Source organism: Falco cherrug, chromosome 2 (assembly GCF_023634085.1).
Source record: "Falco cherrug isolate bFalChe1 chromosome 2, bFalChe1.pri, whole genome shotgun sequence".
Taxonomy (NCBI): Eukaryota; Metazoa; Chordata; class Aves; order Falconiformes; family Falconidae; genus Falco; species Falco cherrug.
Genome location: NC_073698.1, coordinates 72,169,442 through 72,195,385, shown reverse-complemented (window position 1 = coordinate 72,195,385; position 25,944 = coordinate 72,169,442). Strand labels below are relative to the sequence as shown.

Genomic DNA, 25,944 nt, shown 5'->3' with positions numbered 1-25,944 from the left:
TTCCCTGATCTGCCTGTGTAATACTGCCAGATGCAATTATTTTAGCAGCTTTCCATGATTTCAGTAGCAGCTCACATTTTAAGGATCCCATGTGGTCTGTAAGTATGGAATGGACTCTGTAGCATGCTCTGTTCTACATTCATTTGTCAGCAGGTGGTGTGTTTTTGTTTTGTTTTTTTTTAATGTCATCACTATTGTTCTGTTCATCCATTTTCTATTAATGTGCAATTTAGAAATTTTGGCATTTATCTGTTTTAGGTGTCACTTTAAGTACATAAATTACAAATCTCACTTTAAAACTTAAGTTACAAATCTGCTTTCCATAAGCTTTGAAGCCAGCCAATGGATAGCTCAACCTCTCCAGAACACGATCCAAAGCTCTTCCTGTTTGCTTGTAAGAATATTTTAATTAAACCCCTCTTCTGGTCAGTGGTCTTGATTGATGAGGAAGTTTCTGACTCAGACCTAGCGGCTTTTTTCTTAAAGCTTGTAATCATAACACAGTCTCAATAACAAGCCGTCACCAGCTTCACTGTGGATATTTCATTCTTTGTATTTTATAATGTCGTGTCAATATAGCTTCATCTCTCCCAAGCACTGCCATAGGCAGCAAGAAGGTAAAGAGACATTAGGAGAGTATTAAGTGCTATGTTAAACACTAAAGGGAGCACCTTGGTTCCCCTATAAGAACCTCTACAGGCTGGCTTAGGCCTCCAAGTAAAGCTGAGTTACATGAGTGCTTCCATGACACCAAAGAGGCTGTTATGGCTCCTCTGGCTAGTGTCATTCATTAGCTAGATAAAAGAATACCTGGCGGATAACTGACTGTATCAGTGCCTGATTTGCTTAGTTCAGTCTTTGACAAAGCATACGCGCAGACATATGAATAAATATAACCACACATCTTCTGCTGTCTTACTTTATCCTTCATAAATAGCAAATGATTAGAAGATCAAAATGCATGTTTTGATAAAAAGTAGAGAACTCTCAGGTGTCCAACTCTGAGGACTGAACTTCATGATGAATTTTATTGTCTAATTTCACATATATTCTAGGAAAACCCTTGAGAACTCCAGATGCATACAAATGCTGTCTTGAGGACACACAACAAGAAAAAAAAAGTAGAAGAAAGTTAAGTTTGTAGAAAGGAATACATCATCACAGACCTTGGATATCTCCCTTGAAGAACGTCAGCAGCCACTAACCAAGTGCTTGAAGTCAGTCATAATCCAAAGTTATTTAAAGAAACAGCTACTAGGTAAATTGGATTAGAACAGTATTTATCTCTAATTCAGGAGTTAGTCCTAGAAAGGGTTATAGGGTAGCATTATCAATTTGAGTTATCCACCACAGGTATGGTGTACAAAAATTTACTGTTTAACTTGTCAAAGCAATACAGTCCAAGTGGAGATGATTCTTTTCTGTTAAAACAACATTTCACTTTAGATATAAAGCATAGTTTTCTTTTTAGTATCTAAAACTGGTCTAAATGATGAGGAAAGTAAATTCTCTGTTTGTTTTCCAGACAAACCATAGATCCCAGGGGAAAGGGCAAAACTATTAAGGCCACAGAGTCTTGAAGGCAGGCCTTCATTTTTGGCATATATACTAGAATACTTCAAGAAGATAATATGTTGAACCATAAGAAAGTTGTAGGCATATAAATATGACATAAGACGAACGATGCTATGCTTTTTTTTTTTTAGTATGTAAGTTTCCATATAAGTTTTCAGTATGTAAGTGTAAATCAAGCTGATTTTGTGCTTGCCAAGGGAGGGAGGGAGGGAATATCTAAAGTGAAGTCTGGGAAAAAAAAGAAAAGCTCTAAAGGAAAAAGAACCTCACCTTTCAGCTGTGGAAATGAATTGCCAATGCATTGCTTGGGTTTTGTCTATTTTAAACAGTCTTCTGAGAAGTGACCTGGATGAGGTAAACATCAGCCTCAAGTTTATGCTCTGCATCTCTTGGTGTAATGAAGTTGCTAAGTGAAGAAGGAAGGATTCTGCTAAACTGCTGAAATCTCACTGCAGTTTTCTTGCTACTTAGTAATTAAGAAACCTACAGCCTGCTTAAAAATTAAAGAAGAATCACACAAATGCTCAGAGTGTAGGTTGAAGACATCTAGAGTATTGGTCACACACTGTGGTGCTCAGGAAGAACCCCAGCAATGTTAGTGTCCCACTTTCTAGCTCTTGGGCTAGAAGTAGTATAAGCTTCGGTATCAAGAAAAGCTAAAGGCACTAATGTAAGAGGCACAAAGATTTCACTGTAAGCAAGAAGAAGAATATACTTTGAAAAAAATCATGTCATTGTGTAAGCAGCTAAGAATATGGCCTATGGCTTGCCTTTTCTTAGTGCTTTTATGGAAACCCAGAAAGAGCAGCCAATTGGAAAAGTACAGTCTGTTATGGACAGCCTTTACATGTTGCAGTGGATGCCTTGTTTTACAGCTTAGAAGGTAACACCAACCCTCCAGATTGTGAGGCTAATGAAATCTGTCTTAAAATAATGAGTTTCCCTTCCCACAAAGTCACCAGTACAGCAACTATGGTCTTCCCAGAGTTGTCTCCTACCCAGTCACTTGGAGCGTGGGCGGAGCAGAGTCATTTTTCTAGAGAGATGGTGAAATTTAGTGTAAAAAGGAGGTAAGCATGAAGTGACCAGGTAAACTGAATTGTGATAAATTCATGCAGCAACATGAGGCACTAGACTCTGGGACACATTAGCACTGCAAAAATGTTTGAGAGAGCTATCTATCTAAGTTACTTGGCAGGATGCCTCCAATTCCAGAAATATAATTTCCTGTCAGCTAAACGCTCATGTGTCACTACTGTTCTAGTTGGTGAATGTTCAAACAGATGTGGATGATTTGGAATTAGCTGTTGGTAGTTGGTAGAAAGAACTGACTAAGAGGAGTGGGACAGGTAAGAACTGCACAGTAAATAAAATAATTTCTCCCCGCCCCCTTTTAGCTTCACTACACATTGCTGTCTCTGTGAAGACAGTTCTGGCTTTTCTGATTCTTTCTGCTGTAATTTTTATCATTTTTATTGGTACATACAATATACAAATATATAGTTGAGAGTTGATGAAGGAGAAAATGAGCATCTGAAAGAGAAACAAGGCTTTCAAAGCGCCTGAGGTGTTTTAATCTACAGCCTTACTTCTTGATTACTGTTCCACATTACTGCTGGACATGGAGACAACATAAACTGGCTGCAAGTTTTTATACACTTATTCATGGAAGAATGGTTGCAAAAGAAGGAGCTGTCAGTATGCTAGGCATCAGGGCTAGAAGAACTGAGAAGACTGAGTTAAGCAGACCAGTATTTTTATACGTACTTAATTATTGCCTTGGAAATGCTGGTCTCAATGCAGGAAAACACTGTCCATCACTTTTAACTGAAGGGGGAGAATAAGAGATTTGACTTTAGATTCTCCTGGGAAAAGTTGTTTATTTAAACAAACTCTCATAGTCTTTTTTGTAACTTCAAAAAGGAGGGAATGTAATGTGAAGATACTTGATTTTGTGGTTTTACATACATGTCCAAATGTGTTCATTTCACTTGTTTCTGCTTTCGCCATTCCCTTTCCTTCCTTGGAAGGGTAAAAAAAAAGTACTAAATAACAAAAAGAAGTGGTTGAATAAATGCAAGTCTTGAATACGTAATTATATGATAAGAAAATGTTCTAAAGTACTAAAAGGTGGTTCTTACATTTCTCATGGGACAATGCACAAAGTGTTAATTTTTCTCAATTTGCAAAAGAAGCGAAAGAATATCTGGCTGTTAATGAGGATATTCTTACTGCTACAGAAGGATATGGCACATAGATATATGTAGACCACATTATATAGGTGTCTAGAATACATTTTGAAAGATGCACAGCCTGGAAAGCATATCTTCCCTGATTTCTATGGTTTTTCAGTGGCTGCCAAAGCACAGAGCAGTGAAGCAAAGAGAGTAAACCAAGCAACTAGGAATAAGCAGAGGCATGTATTCTGCAACCTACCAGCCTGGGGCCGCTCACCTTGCACATAAATCAATTTTTTGCACATAACCCCAAAGTAGAATATATTACACAGTAGAGAATGTCCTCTGCTGTCAGTATAAGAGTGGAAGCCAGTAGTGCTTGCAGATTCTTTCTTGGTTAGTACTGTAGAAAAAAAGTGGATTTAAATGCTTCCAACTTCTGTTTATGAAAGCACTCAGAAAACAGAGGCAATATGAATGGACATAGCAGAATCAGTCTTCCAAGGAAGGATCTGATGGGATTGCATGCTTTTAGCAGGAATAGGTAGCCATGAACAGAAGTGTAAGAAAAGTATATGCTCATCGTCTAAAATGGGAACGTTCCACCTCCACACTTACTCACAGGACATTCACTCAAGCATGTAATTGCTAAATAAACCTCACTTTACCTGTTCAAGATCTAATGGTGGAAGGCATCTTGTTGTGCCTCACCTGCCTCAGTACTCCTACCAAAATCAATTGATTGTGCAGAGGGTTTGCAGAATCAGGCCCCTAAAGGATAACTTTCTTTCCTTTATTTAAGCTTGAAATATAGTGTTATCGCAAAATATGGCTGAAGGTGGCTGCTAGAGTGAACTAATTCATAATTAGAGACCAGGATATTCAACTTCAATTCAATCAGCTTCTTGCACTGCTGAAAATATAACTCTCATCCTTAAATAAAATCCATACTTCCAAGTGCAGGACATAGACATTTACAGAGTAATAGATTTTACAGAGTAATTTGCTACTGAGAGTTAGCAAAAACCTCAACATGTATTTTGAAATCAGAAGGTTATAATTGGTTTAGAAGACCTCAGGCTGGACAGATTTTTCCAAAAATAAGGTTTTGGTCCTGCCCCAAAATATTTCTTCTCTGTGCTTCTAATTTGAATTTTGTCAGTCCTTAGAGAAGTGACTCCTCTCCCCCATGTAAACCCAGCTCTGACTCTGATATTTTAGACAAGTGAACAACAGAAGAAAGTATTTTGAGATACAGTTAACTTTTATGTTAGTATTTTTTTTCAATTAAAAATTCAGTGGAAGCACAGAGCAACAGCAATGATAGACAGTGATGTTTCAAAGAACATGACAGCATTTCTGTTCCTTTAGAATTACCATTGCATTAGTCTTTGCTTGTTTGCAGGATTTTCCTTCTGAGGAGAAAAGGAACTGCTCTTCAATGACGTCTATTACTCAGCTTTTATCAAATATTGTGTGGAAAAGAAACACATTTTTTGAGATGATAAAAAAATAATCAGGTCCTCCAGATGAAGAAAAAAAAATAGAATTTTGTTTTTAGGTATGTTTTAACTTCAATAATTTGTAACCATTTGTCATCCAAAGGGTAGTGAAAAACTATTGCTATTTAGTTTTGAATCTGTTTTGTTTGCTTGGTAACAATTATTGAGATAGTCTGTAAAAGATGTAATCTAGTTTAACACTAAAACTAGTTTTTGAAAAAAATGGGTAGTTTAAGAATTTAATGGTCAAAAGCTTGCAAAATACAAAATAGCTTTTTAGTGTAAAATATAGTGGCAATTTAGGAAAAAAACTAAAACTTTTTCTACATGTGGCAACTACTCCATGTTTAATCCAAGTGTGACAGTTGAGTTCCTGTAATGCACTGTTCAAGTAAAGTATTCAGTCTTCAGCTCAGACCCAGGGAACAACTGCCATCAGTAAGGACTGCCATATTTAACTTTATGGAAGGAACAAAAAATGTCCCTTGGCGCACATGGGTTTTGAATTTGTAAAATAAATTTGAGAGAAGCAATGAGAATGCATGAGATCACTTTTAGTAAATTGCAATCTGAAGAAAGTCACATATTCCTAGTTCTATTATATAGTGATTTTTACTCATGGCCTATCAGCTGTGATCTGCTACAATGACACAAGCAGGAATCTTGTCCTGCTTCAAGTAGAGTTCTTTAGAAATCAATGACCATCCTGTGTTTAACCAGTCATAAAAAAGACATTTAAAAGCCTGAAAAACTGTAGAAGTTATGCCTACAGCTGCCTCAGAGATATGCAAGTCTTTTATTTATATTAAAATAGTAGCTTTCTTATAACTCTGTCTTTTTACCTTAAGTTAAAACTAACATGTGTAGGTAAGTGGCTAGTTCCATTAATCCCAGACCTTTGCAGAAAGTAATGTCCATGTTTTGATCTCACCACAGACATTTCTTACTGTCTTTTGGTGATTTCTCTATAGCAAGGAGGTTACCAATGAGATGTTTCCCAAAACCTATGGGATATAGCTCAAGCAAGTTTAAATACAAATGAGTGTTTTTGTTGGCTTTGACTTATTTGCCAGTGCCAGCATATGTTGCTCTGAGCCTTAGGGATATGGCAGTATTTTAAGAAAGTGTGGGAATGAAAAACAAAAATGACATATTTAACCTTTGCCTGAATTGTGTATAGCTTCTATGCCAAGGGAGAATAGTAGAGATTCTAATATACAACAATTATTCATAAACATCGCTCACACTACAAATTCAGCTGAATTTTATAAGAATCTTTTCCTTAAAATGAATAGCAGTAAGGAGAGAATTCTTCCATGTTTTTCTTTTTCAGGCAATTACATATTAAAATTCTTCATCAGGTTCTGTGATGGTGAAAGTTAATGTGGCCTTTATAATTTGCGATGAAACTGACCATGTCCTTCACTTTTTCTGCACTCTCACCATCCCTCCACAGTGTAAAAACACAGCAGTCTTCACCACTACAGGCAACATTTAAAGATAGAGGTATCCAACCCAGTAGACCAGGTTAAACAGCAGGAAGGATGTAGGAAAAAAGACCCTAGAGTAAGAGTCCAGTTCTAAGATGTCTATGTGAATCCGTCCTCTCCTCCACGAGCCTGATTTACACTCTTCGTAACAACAGAAAAAGCTCTGGCAGTCTTTCCCATCCAGGCATTCATAGACACACGCATCTTCAAATTCTTGCCAATACATGGCATTGTTCAATGTGATGACTGTAGTTGGTGGTCTCATATCAAGTACAGAATAATTCTGAGGAGAGAAAAAGAAGCCAACAGTTTTATAAGCTTCCATGGATGATGCAGATCACAATTAATAATCATGGGAAAAAATCACAGGAGCTGAAAATAAGAGGTCGATACTAACGGAATTCTAGATTTAGGAAGCATCTTCCTTTCCCTCAGAAGACGCCTTTCAATATGAATTTCCATAGAGACATTGTGGCGTAGCAAGTTAAATAGTTCCCGGTGTATTTTCTACTTGGATAACTCAAGCATATATTTCCTAGTAATCATTTTTTCACACTTAGGAGTTCACTTGCCTGTCAGAATATTGTTTTCAAGTTGCTTTAAACACTTACAGCTACTACATTTAAGTGTGGATTCTGAAAAATAAGGAAGATGTTCCCCTATCCCATTTAATTACAGAACAATCTCCACTTTGTATAGCTACATTCACTGCCTCTTAACTTTTTTATTATGATCTATAGCACCAGACATGGTCAGCAACAGATAGTGATGATTTCAGTACAGGATAACAAAATGCCATCCCTAGGCATGTCCCCTTAGTGCTTATCACACTAACGACGCTCAGAACTAGGACTTTGATATCACGCTTCCTCACAGTACTACTCGCACCTACAGCCCTCTCCTCCTTCAATGTACTCCCTATTTACACTTTGTCAGCTTTTCTGTCACACATTTCCTTTTCTTGAAAGATGCTTTCTCACAATGGTGTCCTCTCTCATCAAGCCACCCGTTCCATCCTCACAAATGTCACCTCCTCCGCTGGCATCACTAGGAAAGGTCCCATCAGCTTCGCTGCCTATCTGCACCACCCTGACAAAGCAGACTGCAGCCCTGTCAACGCAGTTTTCTCCATGTCGGGGGCCCTTCTGCTCCCTGTGATTGTGCTGAGCATTGCCTTTGCCTGCAGGAGCATCCTGGGTATGCCTCTGTGTCGTGCCTGCTGACATTCTGGAGGATGCTCTGGGCCCCTGCTTCTACTCTTACTGTGCAAAGTACTCAACATTTCCTCTTGAAGGTGTTGGGTCATATCTGAAAACTTTCACTCTGGATGTGAAACAGATCAGTGATATGACTGATGTCCCTCAGTGGAAATTTTCCTTTTTCTGTTGACTTCATTTTCTTTCTACAAATTCTTTGGTTTGGCACGCGATAATATTACCCACCTCTAAAAATGCTGGTCCCTGAGCTAATAACTTGATGTGGTATCCCTCTGCTTAGATACTGGCATCTTCAACATAAATAACTACATCTGAACAGCTGCCCTATGGTATCCAGCCAATTACTTCTAGGACACAATTCATCTCATCATAAGTAAATGGCTGAAATCTCTCAGGTGTATTGTGCTGTGGACTGTAAACAGATTGCAGTTAGAAGAAGATTATTGCAAATTTATTTCTTGTGAATGGCTTTATCTCTGAGATTAGATGACAGAAATTACACCCTCATGGTCTTGCATTTGTAAAGCTTCAGGTGGCTGGTTTCAGAGCTTTACAATGTGCTGTCACATGGGAAAAAAGTCTAATATTATTGTACAAGCAATCATTTTTTGACTGTAGTGCTAAGGAGAGAAAAAAGATGTGACTAAATTATGCATGGAATTCTGCTATAGCACTATGTCACATATATTTCCTTTATTGTAGGCCTTTATGAAAATTTCCTACTTGGGGCTACAATATTGATGTTAAAAAGAGGAAAGGCTAAGTTAGATCTCTCCAGACAGTTTTGGTAAGTGAAGATAAATAAATGCCCTGGTTCTGCAAAGGAAACTTTCTCATCTGTCAATAGCCTGGGGTTTTCTGTTGGTTTTTTTTGTATCAACTATCTGCTCAGGACAGAAGATAAAACAAATGCCCTGATAATACAGAGCGATTAATCTGGTTGCTTTAATCTCTGTCAGCTAGGAGGCATCCTGAAATGACTAGATACCAGGTGAAGGTGCATGTGTGTCCTGTGCGTCCTGCTGAGCTGGGGTTGGGAGGAGGGCTGGAGTGGTCACCAGCCCAGTACCACCTGAGAGGTCTGGCAAGGCAAGCTGTAAATTATAAATTTCAGCTTCAACATCCAAACCAAGAAATGCAAAAGCAGTGTTTCAGTTCTGTCCTTGTTGTTATTTGGATCTGATAGATGGGAAGCAGGCCATCCAATCAGCTGATTAACTAGCCATCTGTATAATTATATTATAGTATGTATTCCAGTTTCAGATTTCATACCATTTAGATAAACGATTTTGTGCTCAGTTTCAACTTTTATTACAACTGTACACGTATAGTTATCTAGAGGTTTGGGAAGAGAATTTATTCCATTTGTAGATACAATACAGCTAACTGTTAAACTTGTTTGCCTAATTTTTTTTAAAATCCACCTGAAAGCTTGCTGAAGATTTTACAGATACACATAAACAAATTATTTTCTATGAAACTCAGTTAAAACTTCATACAAATTTATGACATAACCTGTGCTTATTACTTTTCTATAAAATGTAATGAGAAACTGCAGTATTACATAAAGCAGGCATGCAAAATTTCTGAGGTAAAAATAACAGACAATATTCTACACTTGACCCTTCTCCCTCCCAAATCATCTGATAAATCCTTATAGAAAGAGGCAACTATGTTCCTCTGCCACAGCCAAACCCAAACTGACCTTTTAAGAAAAAAACAAAACTTTATAGTGAAGTCAGAATAAAGCATAATATAGTGTTACAGCTTTCTTGGGAATTACTGCCAGTAAATGTCAACCATATATTCATGCCTCTATTGCTCTCACTGAAAAAAAAAGCTTACTTACCATCACATGACCAAAACTGACATCTGGTAGCTTAAAATAAAGATAACAAAAGAATTACTCAGAAGAAAACATACTTATTTTTTCATATGCATCTAATGTTCAATAGCATTCCTAAAACAAAGCCTTTCAATGCATTTGTCCACAAAACACTTCAAGCTGAGTATTGTATATGTTGAGCATATTCTCTACACTTTAAAACTGCATGAAACCTCAGCAGAATGCACACCTAGTTTCCATCCACTTTAAATCTTTATTCAACCCATTACATTTATTTATTTAGCAAACAATAGCTAAGTGAGCATTTGTTCTTGTGTTAATTTAAATCTTATCAATGTTGCATGCTTTTCCTCGTCTTCATTCACGTGTATGGAAATGCATCCTACTCACAAAGATACTCCTGACATTTTCATTCAATTTTTCTATAGGATAGCAATTTTAGTTTCATCATTAGCAAGTTCATTTTGATTGTATCATGCAGCCATCTATAAAACTTTTCCTTAAGTGACCACCTCTGGTTTTGTACTTAGGAACAAGCTCTGTTGTGCACAGGGCTAAAAACAAGTGCTGGTTCCCAGTGGAGACATTGAAATCCTATTTATAAAGTTCATAAATATTTCTAGACCTGTTAAGCCATGAAATAACAGATGCATTTGAATATACATTGATGTGCATATATTTGTATAACAAGCTATTCAGTCTGTTCCACTGGGAGCCCTTTGTGACTACCAGCGCAGTAATTGGAGGACAAAAGACGCGTAGGCAGGGTTGCTGTCTCACAGTCAGCAGGCTGCTTCTGTTAGGAACAGATCTCACTCCACAGGCACATAACTGCTTCTACTGTTACTGTGAGTAACTATTTTCCATCAGCTTTCAAGGCAGACCACACTGCAAACTGGGAAGAGCTCAGAGGAGCAGAGCACCATGGGATTACAGGCTGTCATTGAATGATTCTCTGTTCTCTGAGCCATGCACATATTAGAAAAGAAATTTAAATGCTCTTATCTTACCGACTTTTTCTTCTTACTACAGTTTGGTTTCCTGCAACTTGAGTAGTAGTTGAGAGTTGCATACTCCATCAGAGCAGCAAAGACAAATAGAAAGCATACAGTCACAAACAAATCCATCGCGGTGACATAGGATACACGGGGTAATGACTTTCTCGCAATGGTACTCAGAGTTGTCATGGTCAATACTGTGGTGATGCCTGCAAAGAGAAACTTGATTTAATTGTATGCAACATCATCTCTCCATGTCACAGAAGAATCTTTGGAAACAAACATACAAAACAGAAATCCAAAATGTACCCAAATAATTAATTATTTTCATTTGGTAGTATAAAAATAATGAAAAACAACATCAGTAGAGGCAGTGGTATTTTGCAAACAAAGATTTCCTCAGCTGTTTATATTCATCTTTGCAAAAGTGACATTCCCACGCATCTCAGTATGCTTTTCCTCATCTATTCCTTTTTCTGATGCCAGTTAGGTTGGAGGTGGGGGTGCAGGACAAGGAGAGAATGAAGAAATTTTTGAAAAAAGCATAAAGCAGAAAAGATACTAAACCCAGAAAAATAAAAAATAAGAAACTTAGAAAACAATGAAGGAAACATGGTCTTTTTCACAACAGTACTTCTCTCATGAAAAATCTTGTGCTCAAAAAAGAAAATAAAAAAATGGCGGGGGCCAAGAAATTTTGCTGCGAAGCTCTGACTATGAGTTTTAAAAATGTGTTTTCACACCATTGGGATTCCTTCACTGCTATTTTCCTTCTCAGTAAGGGAAAACAGACTCTCATACAAACTTCAGATGTAACCTTAATGGAAATAGCCTTTTTAATTCATACAAAGCATAACATCTTAGACATTAGATATGGGAATAATGAATATAATGGGAACTACTTAGTGTGAAATATCCTGAAACAATAAAACTTGTCCTAGAATGAAATCTATGGGGTGTCAGTTATTTGGCTGCTGGTAATTCATATAATTTGTCTTCATTCCTGAGGAACAGAAGTTTTCATTCCCACTTTGGGCTGATGCTTTTAATCATTCATTATGAACTACATGCCTTCTTACCGAACAAAATAAAACTCCTCAATGGCTTAGTAAGAAAAATAAAGCTTTCACTCAAATAAGTCTCAAGACAGAATCTGCTCTAAAAACAACATAACCATAAGGTAATCTTTCTTTTTATAGTTAAAGTGATATTTTGCAATGGTACATAGTGTTTGAAATTGCAAGGGATGACTGAAACTATGCCTTATAGTAAAATTACTTCCCACAAACAACACTCTGGAGAGAAAGAAGTATCTGTGGATTACTTTGGACTACTTTCCGTTTATGAAGGAGTGCCCACCTTTGATTTGTAGCATTTGATAGAAACTACAGTGATTCACAAGAATAACCCTCCCCATTCCAACAGTCCCTGGAAGAACCAAAAGGCAGATTATTGCCTGGGGCTCAACCTTCTACAGTGAATAATCACTAATTGTATTCCTTAAATATCCACTACCCAGAAACAAACAAACAAACAAACAAATAAGCAAAAGTTGCTGAAAACCTCACAACCCAATAACCAAGATGAAAGCGGTGCTGATAGGAAGTGGGAAATGCGGACTTTATGTGTATCTTGGATATCTAAAATCTATTGTGAAGATAGCTTTCTGTTTCCTGTCATCTGTGCCACCTCCCAGTATAAGCACATGTGGCTGCCATGATCCAGCAATCCCTCCAGACCCCTCAGCATCAGTTCTGTAGCTGGCTGATGCTTAGGAAAAGTTCCAGAGACAAAGCCTACAAAGATGTTGAACTGCAAAAGGTGTTGACTCACTAGGTTTGCTTTGGCCCTGGCTCACTATAGGTTAATGAGTCTTTCTGTATGACCCTGACTCAGGCCTTGGGAGTCACTAACTTCAGAAGAACTGCATCCAGACTATGACATACTCTACAATATGAAATGAAATTCTTTAATACTTTCTAACCCACATTTAGATTTCTAACCGAAATCTGTCCTTTTCAGAGCCACATGGACATGCACCTGCTCTTGGGTATTTTACTACCTTCATTTAGAGATTACTCTAAATCTATAGTGTTCTTCCAGCACAATGTGCAGTGTCCTTTTTACCTGGAGTCAAGGAAAAGTTTTTATTTCCTGCTTATCCTGTAATAGGATATCAGATTACTCTAGGATGGTCTTTTTATTAAAAGGCTAAAAAAAAATAATAAAAAGTAAAAAGTTTATAATGCTCAAACCCGTTTGTTTTTTTTTTTTTTTTTGCAAAGGTCTGCCATTTTTCTACTGAATGCTGTATTGACAATGCAATATTTTCCCTCTTTTTACTGAAATGGAGGTATAACTTTGTATTATTTGTGACAAGAATATTGTGCAAGTCTCTGTAATGATGACCAACTTCCAAAGTGACTATGGACAGGAAGGCAGAGAAGTGAAGGAAAAATTACCGTTAACCTCTATGCTTTCCTCAACTCAGCTTGAGTCCTATATCCATGCCTTAAGCCTGAATATGAAATGCCTGCCAGAATGCCTTGAGACTGTGAACACCTAGAAGCTCTAAGTGATAACTAAGCAAAACCAGCCCAATAAATCATGTTGTAAATGCCTCATTGATACAGGATCTGGGAGTTTTGGGTGGCTCTGGATTAATTTTAGCAGATTGAAACAAAGTAGGTTCTACCAAATTTATAGACACAGCAATGGTGTCAGATTTATTTTGATTTTAAGATATTAATAGTGTTCATCCTCAGTCTGTTTGACAGCAAATCACATTTTGCTACCAGAATATAAAACCTAAGGGAAGGGAAAGTTTAGCATTATCAAAGCCATCATAGTTTCTGTATTATATGTCACATCTCAAATTATGGTGAGGGCATGAGACAAAATTGCTGAGCACACAGGCAGAAACATTCAAAGATAAAACAAACATAATTTTACTTCTATTTTTTATACAAAATATTTTTATGACATAGAATCCAATAGAAAAGCATCATTCTTCATTTAAACTGAGGCTTGAACTTGGATTCCAGCTCACACCATAAACAATGATTTTTTAAAATAATAAAAATTCTATCCAGTGTATCAATTTTACATCTAACACATTGGCACAAATTTTAAAATATTAAAATTAGTCTTATGGGGATACAGGCAGAGAGCAAAGAGAAAGAAGCTGCAGCACGTGATATGGTTTTGTATTCCTATAAATTTACAAGTTGGACTATAGATATGCACATATGAATAAAAGGAAGCACCAGTTATTTCCAAAGACAATATCTAGATTCTATATCCTTAGCTCATTTTATCTCTCATACTAAGAATATTTCAGTTTATGGAGTGGTTTCAAATGCAATAAGCCTTGCCAGATGAAATTGTTAAGCCTCTCACTTTGGGGAGGCTTGTATGGCAAAGTGAGCTTTGCATCTGTTATTGGAATTCGCGGTGTTCATGAACTACCTATTTCAACAGAATTTTAATATCAGCCAAGGACAGCTTTGAAGTAACCTGACTTCAGAATGTTCAGGTAGACAAGTGTAAGTGGGAGCTTACAAGTTTGTGTGTAAATACTGTTTTGTGACATTTATATTCTCTGAGCAAATTTCATACCAAAGATGCTATTTGATAAATTAAAAAAGACTGTTGGGGAAAGAAATTATGTGGGGGTAAATAATGCATAAGTACACTTTAACCCTTAGATCATTGACCTAAACAGTTATTTAAAATTACCACTGTTTGAAAGCTCCTTCCTGGACAATCATATGCAAAGTGACATAGCAGGAGGTTCAGTGTTAGAAGCTCTTTGATCAGCAAGGCTCATTTTTTCTTATTTTCCTAAAAGTATGTTGGTGGGACACTGCAGGAAAGATCTACTGCTTTTACCCATGCTATCACTTGTTTATAAACTTAATTTCTCTACCTTTCTGATCCGTTTAGAGCACTCACTTGGTTTTCTAGTGAATGAGGGTTAAGATAGAATGACAAGGAAAGCAACCTTCATTTTTTGCTAAACATCACCTGTATCTTCTTTGTACATCAACACACTGCTGACCTTGACACCCACTGTATTTTTCTAAACTACAGTTCGAAGTTGCTCTGTAGTAACTGCATATGTAGTAACTGTACATGTTACACTCATTTTGTAAAAGTAGGGGGAAACTGGGATGAAAGCTTCAGTGTAACTTAATTCCCTTAATCTTCAAGGAAAACAACCTATTCTTTTCCAGATCGTAAATTTTCTTCAGACACTTGCTGGCTGCTCTTGACTATGAACACTGGGATTAGATGATAAGATTACTGGACAAGCAGAAACAGCAGAGTGCCATTTTTTTTTCTTTTTCCATGGAGGGCAGAATAACCCAGGATCACAAAACACAGTTCCCATTTAACACTCAAATTCCATTTCCAGTTTTCCACTGACTTTTCAGGTGGCCTGGAGTGAGTCACTTTGCCACTCTGGGCCTCAGCCACTCAAAGTGCATGTGAAAAAGGGACTGTGATGCCAAGTTTTTAAAGAGCACTTCGATGCCTCTGGACTTACGGTCCAATATTTTTTCCCTCACAGCCAAATACCCCGACTGCATTTATTTTTTCCAGGACAGAAATAGCTTATTACTTTAGTAATCAGAGAGGAGAAAAACCTGTCCTTCACATAACTATGAAGAGTTGCCAATAGCTTAGGAAATTACTCATTAATTTCTGTGGGTGAAATATTTCCCTGATGCTAGCTTTTTACATTAATGCAGCTATACTCAGAGTAGGTTTGGTGCACTGAGTCTACAATACATTTCAACTAATTAGCAGGACAATTTCAGTGGTTTGCCTTTGGCTGTATTACTCACGATTTTACCATGTGCCACTATCCAAATGTGGATATGTGCTGTTGCTCAGACAGATTTATATGTTGCCTTATATGAGCAGACCTACAGAAAACTAGGAACATCTGCTTACTGCATCCCAAAAGTCAACAGGCCATTGCTGATTTGGGAGCAACAGGACTCTGTGCACAAAAAGAGGTGACCCATGTATATATTATTTTATTGTTGTTTCATTTTGTTTATAGAAAAAGTTATATTTTAGCCCAGTAATTGAATTATTCATCAGAGTTTTAGGAGTTAGTCATGATAGCCATTGAATATAGCCTTGGAACATCTCATCTCAGTTTTATGTTCTTACTTCAAATTCATGACCTCAGTATATGAATATATTTTTTTGTCTGAATTTCTTGCTGGCTGAGGGGGTGAGGCAGGGAGAGTCACACTGTTGTGACTAGTGCTGTAACCTACTTCCATGTCTAATTAATTGGAAGATGGAGCTGTGTGGTGTGGGGAACCACCCTCAGGGACAGGGTATGAACACTGCTTACGCAAAATCAGTAATGCAAACTGCTAGATGTCTTTGCTCCCTTTTCTGTTATGCATTAAGAAGGATAACCCAGATGGATGCTGTGTGAGTCTCTGCACACTTATGGGGCTTCAGATGTCTATTTAAGAAGATGAAGGATAGTAAATCTTTATCTCCACTGAGTCACCCAATTTAAGAATAAAAGAGTTCAGCAGAGAAGTATACTAAAGGCCTATTGCTCAGTTTTCTGTCCGTCAGAGGCAAGTCTACACAGCCAGGAACATGCAGTTGTACTGCTGCTCTGGCTTCACTTTTGTATAGTCTTTGTGCTGACCTGGAGGTGGAGAGGGTCACAGAATGTCTTGAGAAGTCTTAGGGTCATCATTGCTGGAGAGCCACAGTGTAAAGGCACTTTGGCACTCAGATGAAGGGAGTGAGGGCTGAATATTCCTTTCTCAGAAAATAGCCTCAGAAAACTGGACCCACATGATGCCACATGACTTATAATGGTCAAAAGTGCTGCACTTTTTTTTACAAACTCCTGGAGCAAATCCAGCAGGTTATGATCTTGTGCTGACCTCACACAAAATGAGGTTTAATACAGAATTATCTGTAAAGTGTGAACCAGTGTTGGCTGCTTGTAGTTGTCTTATTACAGGTTCCCTGAGACTTTTCTTTCTACCGATCCTGTTCCATAGCTCCATGTCACTGAGCAGCTCTTGGTTTGGAAGGATGCCCCTTGTCACTCACTGAAAATTAAAGCTGATACAACCTCCTCCTAGGAAGATGCCTGAAGACTGGTAGCATGAATGGCTGGCATATAGTCAGCTTAAGTAAAGCTGTGGCTAGTGAGGGAGTTACACTTAGAGGATAATTTTGGTAATTTATTTATTCTATCATTCAGCTGAAAGTTACTAAGCTATTGAAGCATTAGAAGTTTCGGAAGGAAGAATGTTTGTAACCTGGGCCTAGTGCACCCTGAATAGATGTCTGCATGGTTTTTTTCATGAATGAGGGGCTTAGAAAATGGGATCAGGTATCTGAACAAGTTAAAGAGTCTTAGCAGCTAAAATCCCATTCAGAGTGGATTCCAAAGTCTCTTCAGCACTTCAGTTTTCTTTTAATCATTCAGGGCCTTCAAGGGATTTATCCTAGAAACCATAGCACCCTCAAAATTGGTGGATGCTCAGATTTATTGATGCAGGAGAGAGACAGACTGAAACAGGACAAGTCATTCTGAACAACTGTACAAAGGCTGTGCTGTCAAACAAGCTGTCTTCATCCTGAGTTCAAGTAGAGCACCTCTACATGGTGTTTGAAAGGCAGAGAACAGAAATGGTTTCACATATAAGTAACCACTGTTTCTGGTAAACCATTAGTTACTTGGATGAAAAAGGATGAAGAGTACTGATAACTCTTGATCAGCTGTTTAGGGAAGGGGGAAACAGACATGATTTGTACAAAAGACCTCTCCTATACTGTGGTTGAATGAAGGCAGCACTCGAGAATACCATGCCTGCTGCAGGCTGCCTTCATGTGTCCACCGGGGAGCTGCAGCCTGTTCATGGTCCTTGCCCTCCAGCAGCAGTATCACCCTCTCAAATCTGGGGTCTCAGTTGCTCCTGCAATGCTACCTGTCTGATTTCAGTCCAAAAAGTCAGGCAAGTCAGTTTTTAATATTTTGTTCTTTTTAACTGAAACAATTTAGAGAGTCCAAGCTGGTTAACTGGAGATGGTAATGAACTCCAGCAGGAGTAAGCAATGAATAGATGGAAACTGTAACCTCTGTGCTTGAAAATGGACATGTAAACTTTGACATAGCATCCCGTTTTTCCTAGACTGGTAGATTTCTGAATCAGTTTGTATTGGCAGTCCTGGCAACAATCTGGACTAAAATGTTTTTTATTCCTTCAGTTCTGATGTACGCCTATAACTGGGTATTATATAGCCCTAAGGTCTTGATGCTGGTTTTCCAATAGGCATAAGAATGGACAGTCAACATTTCTAAGTGTATCCTAAAGCATGATGCCAAAATGCACATGCTGGTCCTAACATTAATGAATTGCTGGAAAATCAATACCAGCATAAACCTCCACAATATATGAAAAATAGCTCTACACCCAGTGTGGAGCTTAATTTCAAGCATGCAAGCTAAAATACTTGGCATGAGTTAATATTATATCCCATAGTTTTCTGTACATATAAGACATAATACACTCTGGGGGAGAGTTTCAGAAGGGAAGGAAGCCACCAGTGCAATTAATTTGTTCTTTAAAAATGTCACTAAAATATCATGGTGAGAACAAGAAGGCAGACATTAATTCTAGAATATTATGCAAAATAGGTGGCAGTGTCATTCCAAAGGGTCAGGGTAGCTTACTTCTAATTACCCTGTTAAAGGCAGAAAACCAGAGGCTTCAGTGATGATCTGGGGCTGCAGGATGTGGTAGCAATAATCCAAATCATATAGCTAGCGGTCTCTTACAAAGGAAGCTGACATTTTCAAATGATAGTAAACTACAGAAAAAGCAGAAAACAGAATTATTAACAACTTACCTAGTGCTGTTCTTGCTGGAGTGGCATCTTTCTTAATCCAAAAGGATACCCAGGAAAGAACAACTGTTAATATACAGGGAATGTATGTTTGAATAGTAAAGTATCCCATTCTTCTACTTAAGTCGAAGTATATAGTCATGACTACATAATCACCTGCAATAATAGCACAAAAAATACATTGACATTATGGTGAGATACAGACAGTTGTTCACTGATCTGCTATTTTTTTAAAGTTCATAAAATCACTGCATATGAAATATTACTTACTGTTTCAAGAGCATCTGTGCAGTAAATGCTCGCATGAAATAGAATTTAAATGAACTTTTCCATTCCTTTAGTTTTAGGTCGCTGTGGAAATGGTGATCTATTTGGACAGGCAGAAGCTGTCACCAATCATTTTGGATGAGTAACTTTTTGAAAGGCATCTTGAATTTTCAGGCTTGATATTTCTGGATGGCTCCATGGCCACAAACATAAAGCTACTATCATTTACCAGATTCTGTAACCAAGCCACAAAAAATCTCTCCTTCAGCAGACTGTGTCTTCCCTGCCCTAATTTCAGGTTTGAGTGACTTCTGTTATCTTCTTTTGAGATCAGGCAGTAGGGGTCTTTATGGCAAGTGTAGCATGCACATGAGTATGCTTTTACATAGGAAGTCATTTATAGACACTAGAGCTTTAATGCTGTTGAGAGAGGTCAGACTGCATGCTTTTAAAGGATTCATCATTAAAAATCAAAAGTCTTTTTATCAGCATTCCTCCATTTCAAAGCCATTGTGGTCACTTCTGGTATCTGTAAGCCTTCAGAAGGTGAGTCTGGATATAAACTTTATTATTCTGCTGGATAGTAAAAATCATAAAATCAAGAGCTCAGTAAGGCAGCTAGTTTACCTCACATTGTATGATTTTCATCACAGTATCTCTTCTGCAAACCCTTGTGACTTCACAGGGGACAATAATCTGCCCCTCTTTGTCTACTCAGTAGAGGCTACTGACCTCATCACCCCTGTCCTTACTAACAGCTCCCTCAGCTTCATGGATGTTAACTATCCTGTTCTCTCAGACACAGTGATTAATAGGAATGAAACTGTGCTGAGACCAGGTTCTGTATGTCACCTGAAGTATGTTGCTTCCATTTCAGATGTGAAGAAGAGTTTATGTGCCTGAGAACCTTTGTGGGGTTTTGTCTGACTACATCAGACTTGACTTAATAAATTATATTGCTTCTTGTTACAAACCTTGACTTTCTAGAATATGATATTTGCAATATGTAGTATTTATATCTGTCTTGTTACACCAAACCATCAGAAGACTGAAGAAATTGGTAGCACAGAGATGAATCTCCCAAAGAATGTACATACAGCTCACCCAAATAGAGGCATAATGGGTTCATTAGTTGAGACAAATTAAAGCTTGATCTTCTAGTAACAGAGAGCATATGGACAAATATATCTAACATAGTGGATATTTTTACTATAGCTAAATATTACATAGAAAAGAAATTAATTCAGTATGAATAACTTCCACCCAAGGAATCTCTGAAGGCCACTGCAAAATGAGTGAACTACCATAAGCTACAAAGTCAAAGGTAAATAGAAGTCTGAGGCTGGGATCTGGGGAGAGAAACTTAGAACAATGAGTCAAAAGGAAAAGTTTATATGTGTTAAGTACATCAGTTTGAGATAGATAGATATATTTGGAAAAGGTTGGTAGACCTGTGGCAGCTTCCATCAAGCCTCTGTTAGCTGAATGTGTACATTTTCACAAGTACTGTGCCAGCAAAAACCTTGTGACCCCAAGAAGCTGGACAGTCATTTCACATGCCTTATGTATTTGGCATTATGGGACAGAGCTGTAATGAAAGAGCTCGCTGCTGTTACAAGTAGGAAGTATTTTGAAGTACATCATGACGTAGTGAGCCTTGTGGGCTGCTCACAGGCTAGGGATTCTCTTCATTCCACTAATCCCCAGCACGTTTCTCCATGCAGGGAGTGGCACCAGGGAACTCATGTGGGTTAGTAACTGTTGGTTCTGCGGGCTTATTGTTAAACTACATCAGTTCCCTAGTCTGGTTTGTCACACAGAAGAAAGATTTATACCACAGCAACTGAGATCATTTCATAGAAATAGGTGTAAGTAGTCAGAAGCTGTGTAAACCAGTGCTTTTACTGACAGGAACCAACCCAACAACCATGGAAAAAAAGTTATGATAATGTTTCAAACATTGTCTATCAAGGCAGAAGGATGGGCAATAAAGGAAAACAAAGACTCTACAGCAAATGTGCCAAGCCTTTACATTTCCCTTACTCAGTTATTATATTTAAAACTGCACATCTATGGATAAGGTGCCTGAGAATAGTATAAAGCAAAGCAATCTGCAGACTTCTTATTGTGTACAGCTATATATGGTACACACAATTCAAGTACATGCACGGACCACTGCTCCTCTGAATAGTATGACTGTGATACCCAGCACAGCAAATAAGACTGGGGCTAGATACCGGACAGTAAGATACTGGGAAAATAAGGCACAGTCCCTGCTTCCAAGGTCTTCAACTGAAATAAACCTGAGAAACTGAGAGTGGGAGAAAATTACGGTGCATTTCAACTGTTTAGCAGACAGGAACTGAGGCAGAGATTAAATGACATAGAGTCCTTCATCACATTTAGTCAGGAACTGATTCAGTATCTTTCAGGCAGGATTCATTTCCCCTGATTTTAGACATCTAGAAGGTAAATTCTACAGATGATCTGCACACTGCGGCCTTCTTTCTATACTTAACAAAGATAAATTGGTAAACTTTCAGTATATAGTTCGTCTAATCTGTTTTAGAGGTCCAGTTTACAAGGAGGTGAATGTACTCAAAATATTTCCATTTCTCTCCTGTGATTAAAAAAAGGAGAGTGATTGGCTCAGATGTGGGCAAAGACATTGTAGACACTTGCAGGTGATCCAAGGAGTCAATCACACCCCTTGATTCTATGGTGCAAGCTAAACTGGCCACTTCTGTGAGGGTGCTAAGGTTATTTTACCTAAATATAATAACCTTCTTAACCTTTTAAAGGGTATTTTAGTTAATTTTCCTGATTTGTTTCATGGTTAAACTCGACACCTTCATCCTTGAGGATATGCACAACTCCTTCTCTGCTTGTTCCTCTGTTCTCCTCCCTCTTTCTCCTTCCTTCCTTCCATCCATCTGTCCGTCCATCCTTCCGTCTGTCCGTCCTTCCTTCCCTCCCCTGCTGTTTATTACAACAGAAATTTTAATTTTCTCTGCAGAACATCCTTCCAGCAAGTTAAATAAAGGAACTGTGACCTGGTCAAATTTTACAAGGAGCTGCAAATTCCCAAGTATCCAACAAAGACCCATAGATGTCTAAGAAGCACCCAAGGAAAATGAAATCCTAGGACAGTGAGCAGCTGCATTCATTTAGCCCCTAACCTATTTTCTTGTCTGAGATCCATACAAAAATTCTCACAATGAAGAAGGCAGACCCAGTCATACAGGCAGCAGCTGTGCATGCGGACTTACATACTGTACTCAACTTATGGGAACACACTGACAGATAATATACAAAGAGTTTGGGAGAACAGTTTGGTTCAGTGGAATTACTAATGCAAAGTGGAAGAGGAGAATCTGCTGGTTCTCCTGCAGTAGTCTAACCACTCTTAGAGAGGATGCAGCTCAGAGACAGTGAATGCTGATGATGATGCTTAGTGGGAAGAGGAAATTGCCACTGCTGAAATACAGAGACCCCGCTGGAAGCACTGATGTGACTGCTGTCAGAGGCAAACATGTTTCTGTACAACATGTACTGAATGCATTTTTCTAATAACTACAGTAAATTACAATTTTCAACTAAATTACCACTTCAGTGCTTCTATCCTCTGCCAAGTCAACTTGTGCTGAGATTCCTGAATTGTCTCTTTGCATATAGAAGAGCCAGCATGTATACGCTATGGCTACTTTCCTCATTACATTACTCTAAACAGCATTATTATTATTATTTATTATTATTACTACTACTACTACTGCTGCTGCTGCTGCTGCTGCTACTGCTACTACTACTTCTACTGTTATTACATAAATTACTTCTTCCAGAAGTAATTATTATCTACGTATCTAAAAGCACTTGTCTGCAGCTTAAAGGAAAGTACCCATGGTACATACTTTTCTGACTTTATACACACAAAGTAATTTGTACAAATAAACTCTCCTCTCTTCTAAAAGACCTGGTTTACAATTCATTCTGTATGTCTTCCAGGCATGTGCCACCCATAGGAGAGAAAAAGCTTTCAAGAACTCTACACAGTGCCTCCTTGCTCCTTCGCCAACCTTCAGAGCTCCACCTGGCACTATTACCACTGGTAGAAGATGAGCTGGGGCTGACTGTGTGACAAAGCCCTACAGTACAGTCAAGGTGGGAAAAAACTCTTTCCAAACTGCATATCATTAAATCAGTATACTTGGTTTAAAAGTAGTCACACAGTGATCGCCTAGCGAGGGACCACTGGAATAACTAATACCAAAAAACTTCACTTTGAAACCCAGAGCGAAATTCTACTTTCTAACAGCTTAAATAATTTCCCAGGAAGGCAGACCAACTTTTCACTGAACCACCAGACCATCAGTTCACTGAAATAATGAAAATAACCTCGAGGCAAAATAGTGGCTGACCAGTTTTCTATAATGAGAGCAGAAGATGCACCTTGAGGCAGAAAATCTGGAATAATAGGAATAGCATAGCAATGCTTCCCCTGAAACCAAGATGACTGCTGTCTGTGACCCATAGGACTTACATTAGCTTAAGTTTCTAGTTTAAAAGTAGGACACTATTTAGAACAATTATGATTTTTAAAGGAATAAGTGCCGTGGATTTTAATGAACAACATTAAACTATAGCCTATTTCCTTTGTCTTTTGAAGACGAAGGGCATAGTTGACCGAGTTGCCAGATTTTTGTCTATATTGCACCAAGAACAGCTCCCTTAAAGGTAGAATGTTTGGGCAGAATGCAACTGGTTGTTGGTTGTTGTTTCTTTAAGAAAATATTTTAAAAAGATAAAATTATATACTATAAATAATTTATTTACTCAAACCATACTATATTATCTTATCACACATTTTTATTTATCCTCCCATTATACTCTGAGGTTAAAAAGTACTACAGTCCCAATTATCTTAGAAAAAAGTTAAACAAAGAATGACTTTACAAAGACTGCAATATGAAACTACAATGCATATGCAAAGCAATTTCAGCATGTGAGTGAGGGTTACACATTAATTGTCTATCACTAGAACTGCAGAATAATGAGGAGTGGCAGAGTTTATCCATGTTGTTATGAGAGTTTAATTACAGAAAAAAGTCCTAGTCATTAGAATGATGACTCACACAGTGTGTCGTAAGTATTTCTTTATTGATCAGCAAGACCACAGAGAGTACACTGAGGCATCTTCCTTATTATCCTACTAAATCAAGTTTACTTAATAGTGAGCAAACTAAACTTCTGATCTTCAGTGATTTTTTATTGTTTTAATTTTATTTGGAAGCCAAGAGAAGACCCTATTTAATCCTGCCATTCTCTCTTCATTTCCCCGCAACCTGTTTTCTGATCTTTGCTTTCCAAAGCTCCATTTTTTCCTTCCTGAACTAGGTTTCTCTGCTTTCTTAGTAAGCTAAAAACTTTCTACCAGTTTGGCCACTGTCTGTCAGTCATCTAAGATGGTGTCTTTCCTGCATAATTGCCTTCATTTACAATTCTTCCCTTTGATATCAAGGTAGAACTATAGTATTTGAAAACAATTAGCTCAAGCAGGTGGCCACTCCTGTTGTTGAATACATTGGGCAGACAGCTGGCAAAAAAAAAAATAAATTGAAAAGAACAAAATTTCATCAAAGTTAGTATGTACAGAAGTTTTTGCAAAATGTTCACTGGAGGTTTATTGGCAGTGCCACATGCTAGCATGGTAGTGCTGATGTTAACTGGGGACATGCGAGTTTCAGATTCAAGAGATGATTTTTGGTTCCAGATTTTGGACTATCTGGAAAGAATATGTCAGCTCAGAATCAGACAGAAACAGAGACTGTGGTGCAAAGCCCAGCCCTGTCTAATTCAGGGTAGAATTTTTCTTCAAAATCAGACAGAAGAGTCCTGTGAACTAGGCCTTTTCACATCCCTGGACATCATCCCAACCCCTCAGAGACTTGCCCAGTGGAAGTTCAAGCTATCTTCTTACTTGCATTACTAAAATGAAAACAGATGGATCATGATTCCTTGAAGTACACTGTCTATTACTAATACTACACCAGCTGGTCTATCTACAAAGCTGGTATCCCATCCTAACATGACTTTGCTAGATACTTGGTCTCCAGCCAGTCCAGGTATAGAGGAGGTTTGAACTCTGGAAGATCAAAAACCTAAGCAAAATGGTAGAAGAAATAACTGAATGCACTCACAGGTGGTTATGATTCAATAAGGAGCTATTATTAAAACAGAAAAGGCAAGGGTAGCAACAGGATTTTGCAGTTTTCTTGAAGGGAAGTGTAGAAGGAATGAAAGTCACAAAAGTATCATTTAAAATGGCTTTATCTTCTTCAGCATTGCCCTGGTTTTGGCTGGGATGGAAAGTTTCTTCTTAGTAGCTAGTACAGTGCTGTGTTTTGGTACATTATAAACAATGAAGAAATGCTGAGGACTTATTGCAGGCTTATTCTGGCTCCTCCAAAATGTGTCAGTCAGCATGCATCAATAGTTTTCATTTCCAGGAACAATCTTTGCTCCATAGCACTCTAGGACAAATGCTTCCAAGCCAAAAGCAAGAACAAAATGATCAAGGTCATGCTGTCACTTAAATGCTTCTCTTATATTCCTCTATGCTGCTCTGGCATTTAAGTTTCTTCATCACGATACCTAGATAACCAAGATGCCATGCTTGGATGGGAGCATGTGTTCAGCATATTTGCATCTCATCCCAAATAAATTGAGTGTCCTTGGAGTGGTAACAGGCACTCATTACATACATAATTTCTGCATAAACTGCGTGTTTAACCACACAAGAAATGCAAACAGGTCTTCAGAGGTGTCATCTTTACGTGTATTGCCATAGTAGCTATAAGACATCCAGACACAGGCAAGGGTCTTATGTAATAGATAGTGAAAAAAAAATCTATTACTTTACATTACATACTATTTATATATAACAAAAAAGCTTTTTGTGTCCCAAATATCT

The 25,944-nt window shown here is 37.9% G+C and overlaps 1 protein-coding gene across 1 annotated transcript in view; it reads right to left on the bottom strand.

Moving 5' to 3' along the window:
* Positions 1–5,145: 5,145 nt before the first annotated feature.
* LOC102046998 (gamma-aminobutyric acid type A receptor subunit gamma3) overlaps positions 5,146–25,944 on the bottom strand; it is a 154,285-nt gene continuing 133,486 nt past the window's right edge. The window contains exons 4-7 of the mRNA XM_014279459.3: positions 18,714–18,866; positions 10,818–11,014; positions 9,811–9,840; positions 5,146–7,027 (exon numbers count right to left, since the gene is read on the bottom strand). Coding sequence (XP_014134934.2) covers positions 6,749–7,027; positions 9,811–9,840; positions 10,818–11,014; positions 18,714–18,866 — 659 coding nt within the window. The 3' untranslated portion in view covers positions 5,146–6,748. The remainder of the gene's footprint in view (positions 7,028–9,810; positions 9,841–10,817; positions 11,015–18,713; positions 18,867–25,944) is intronic.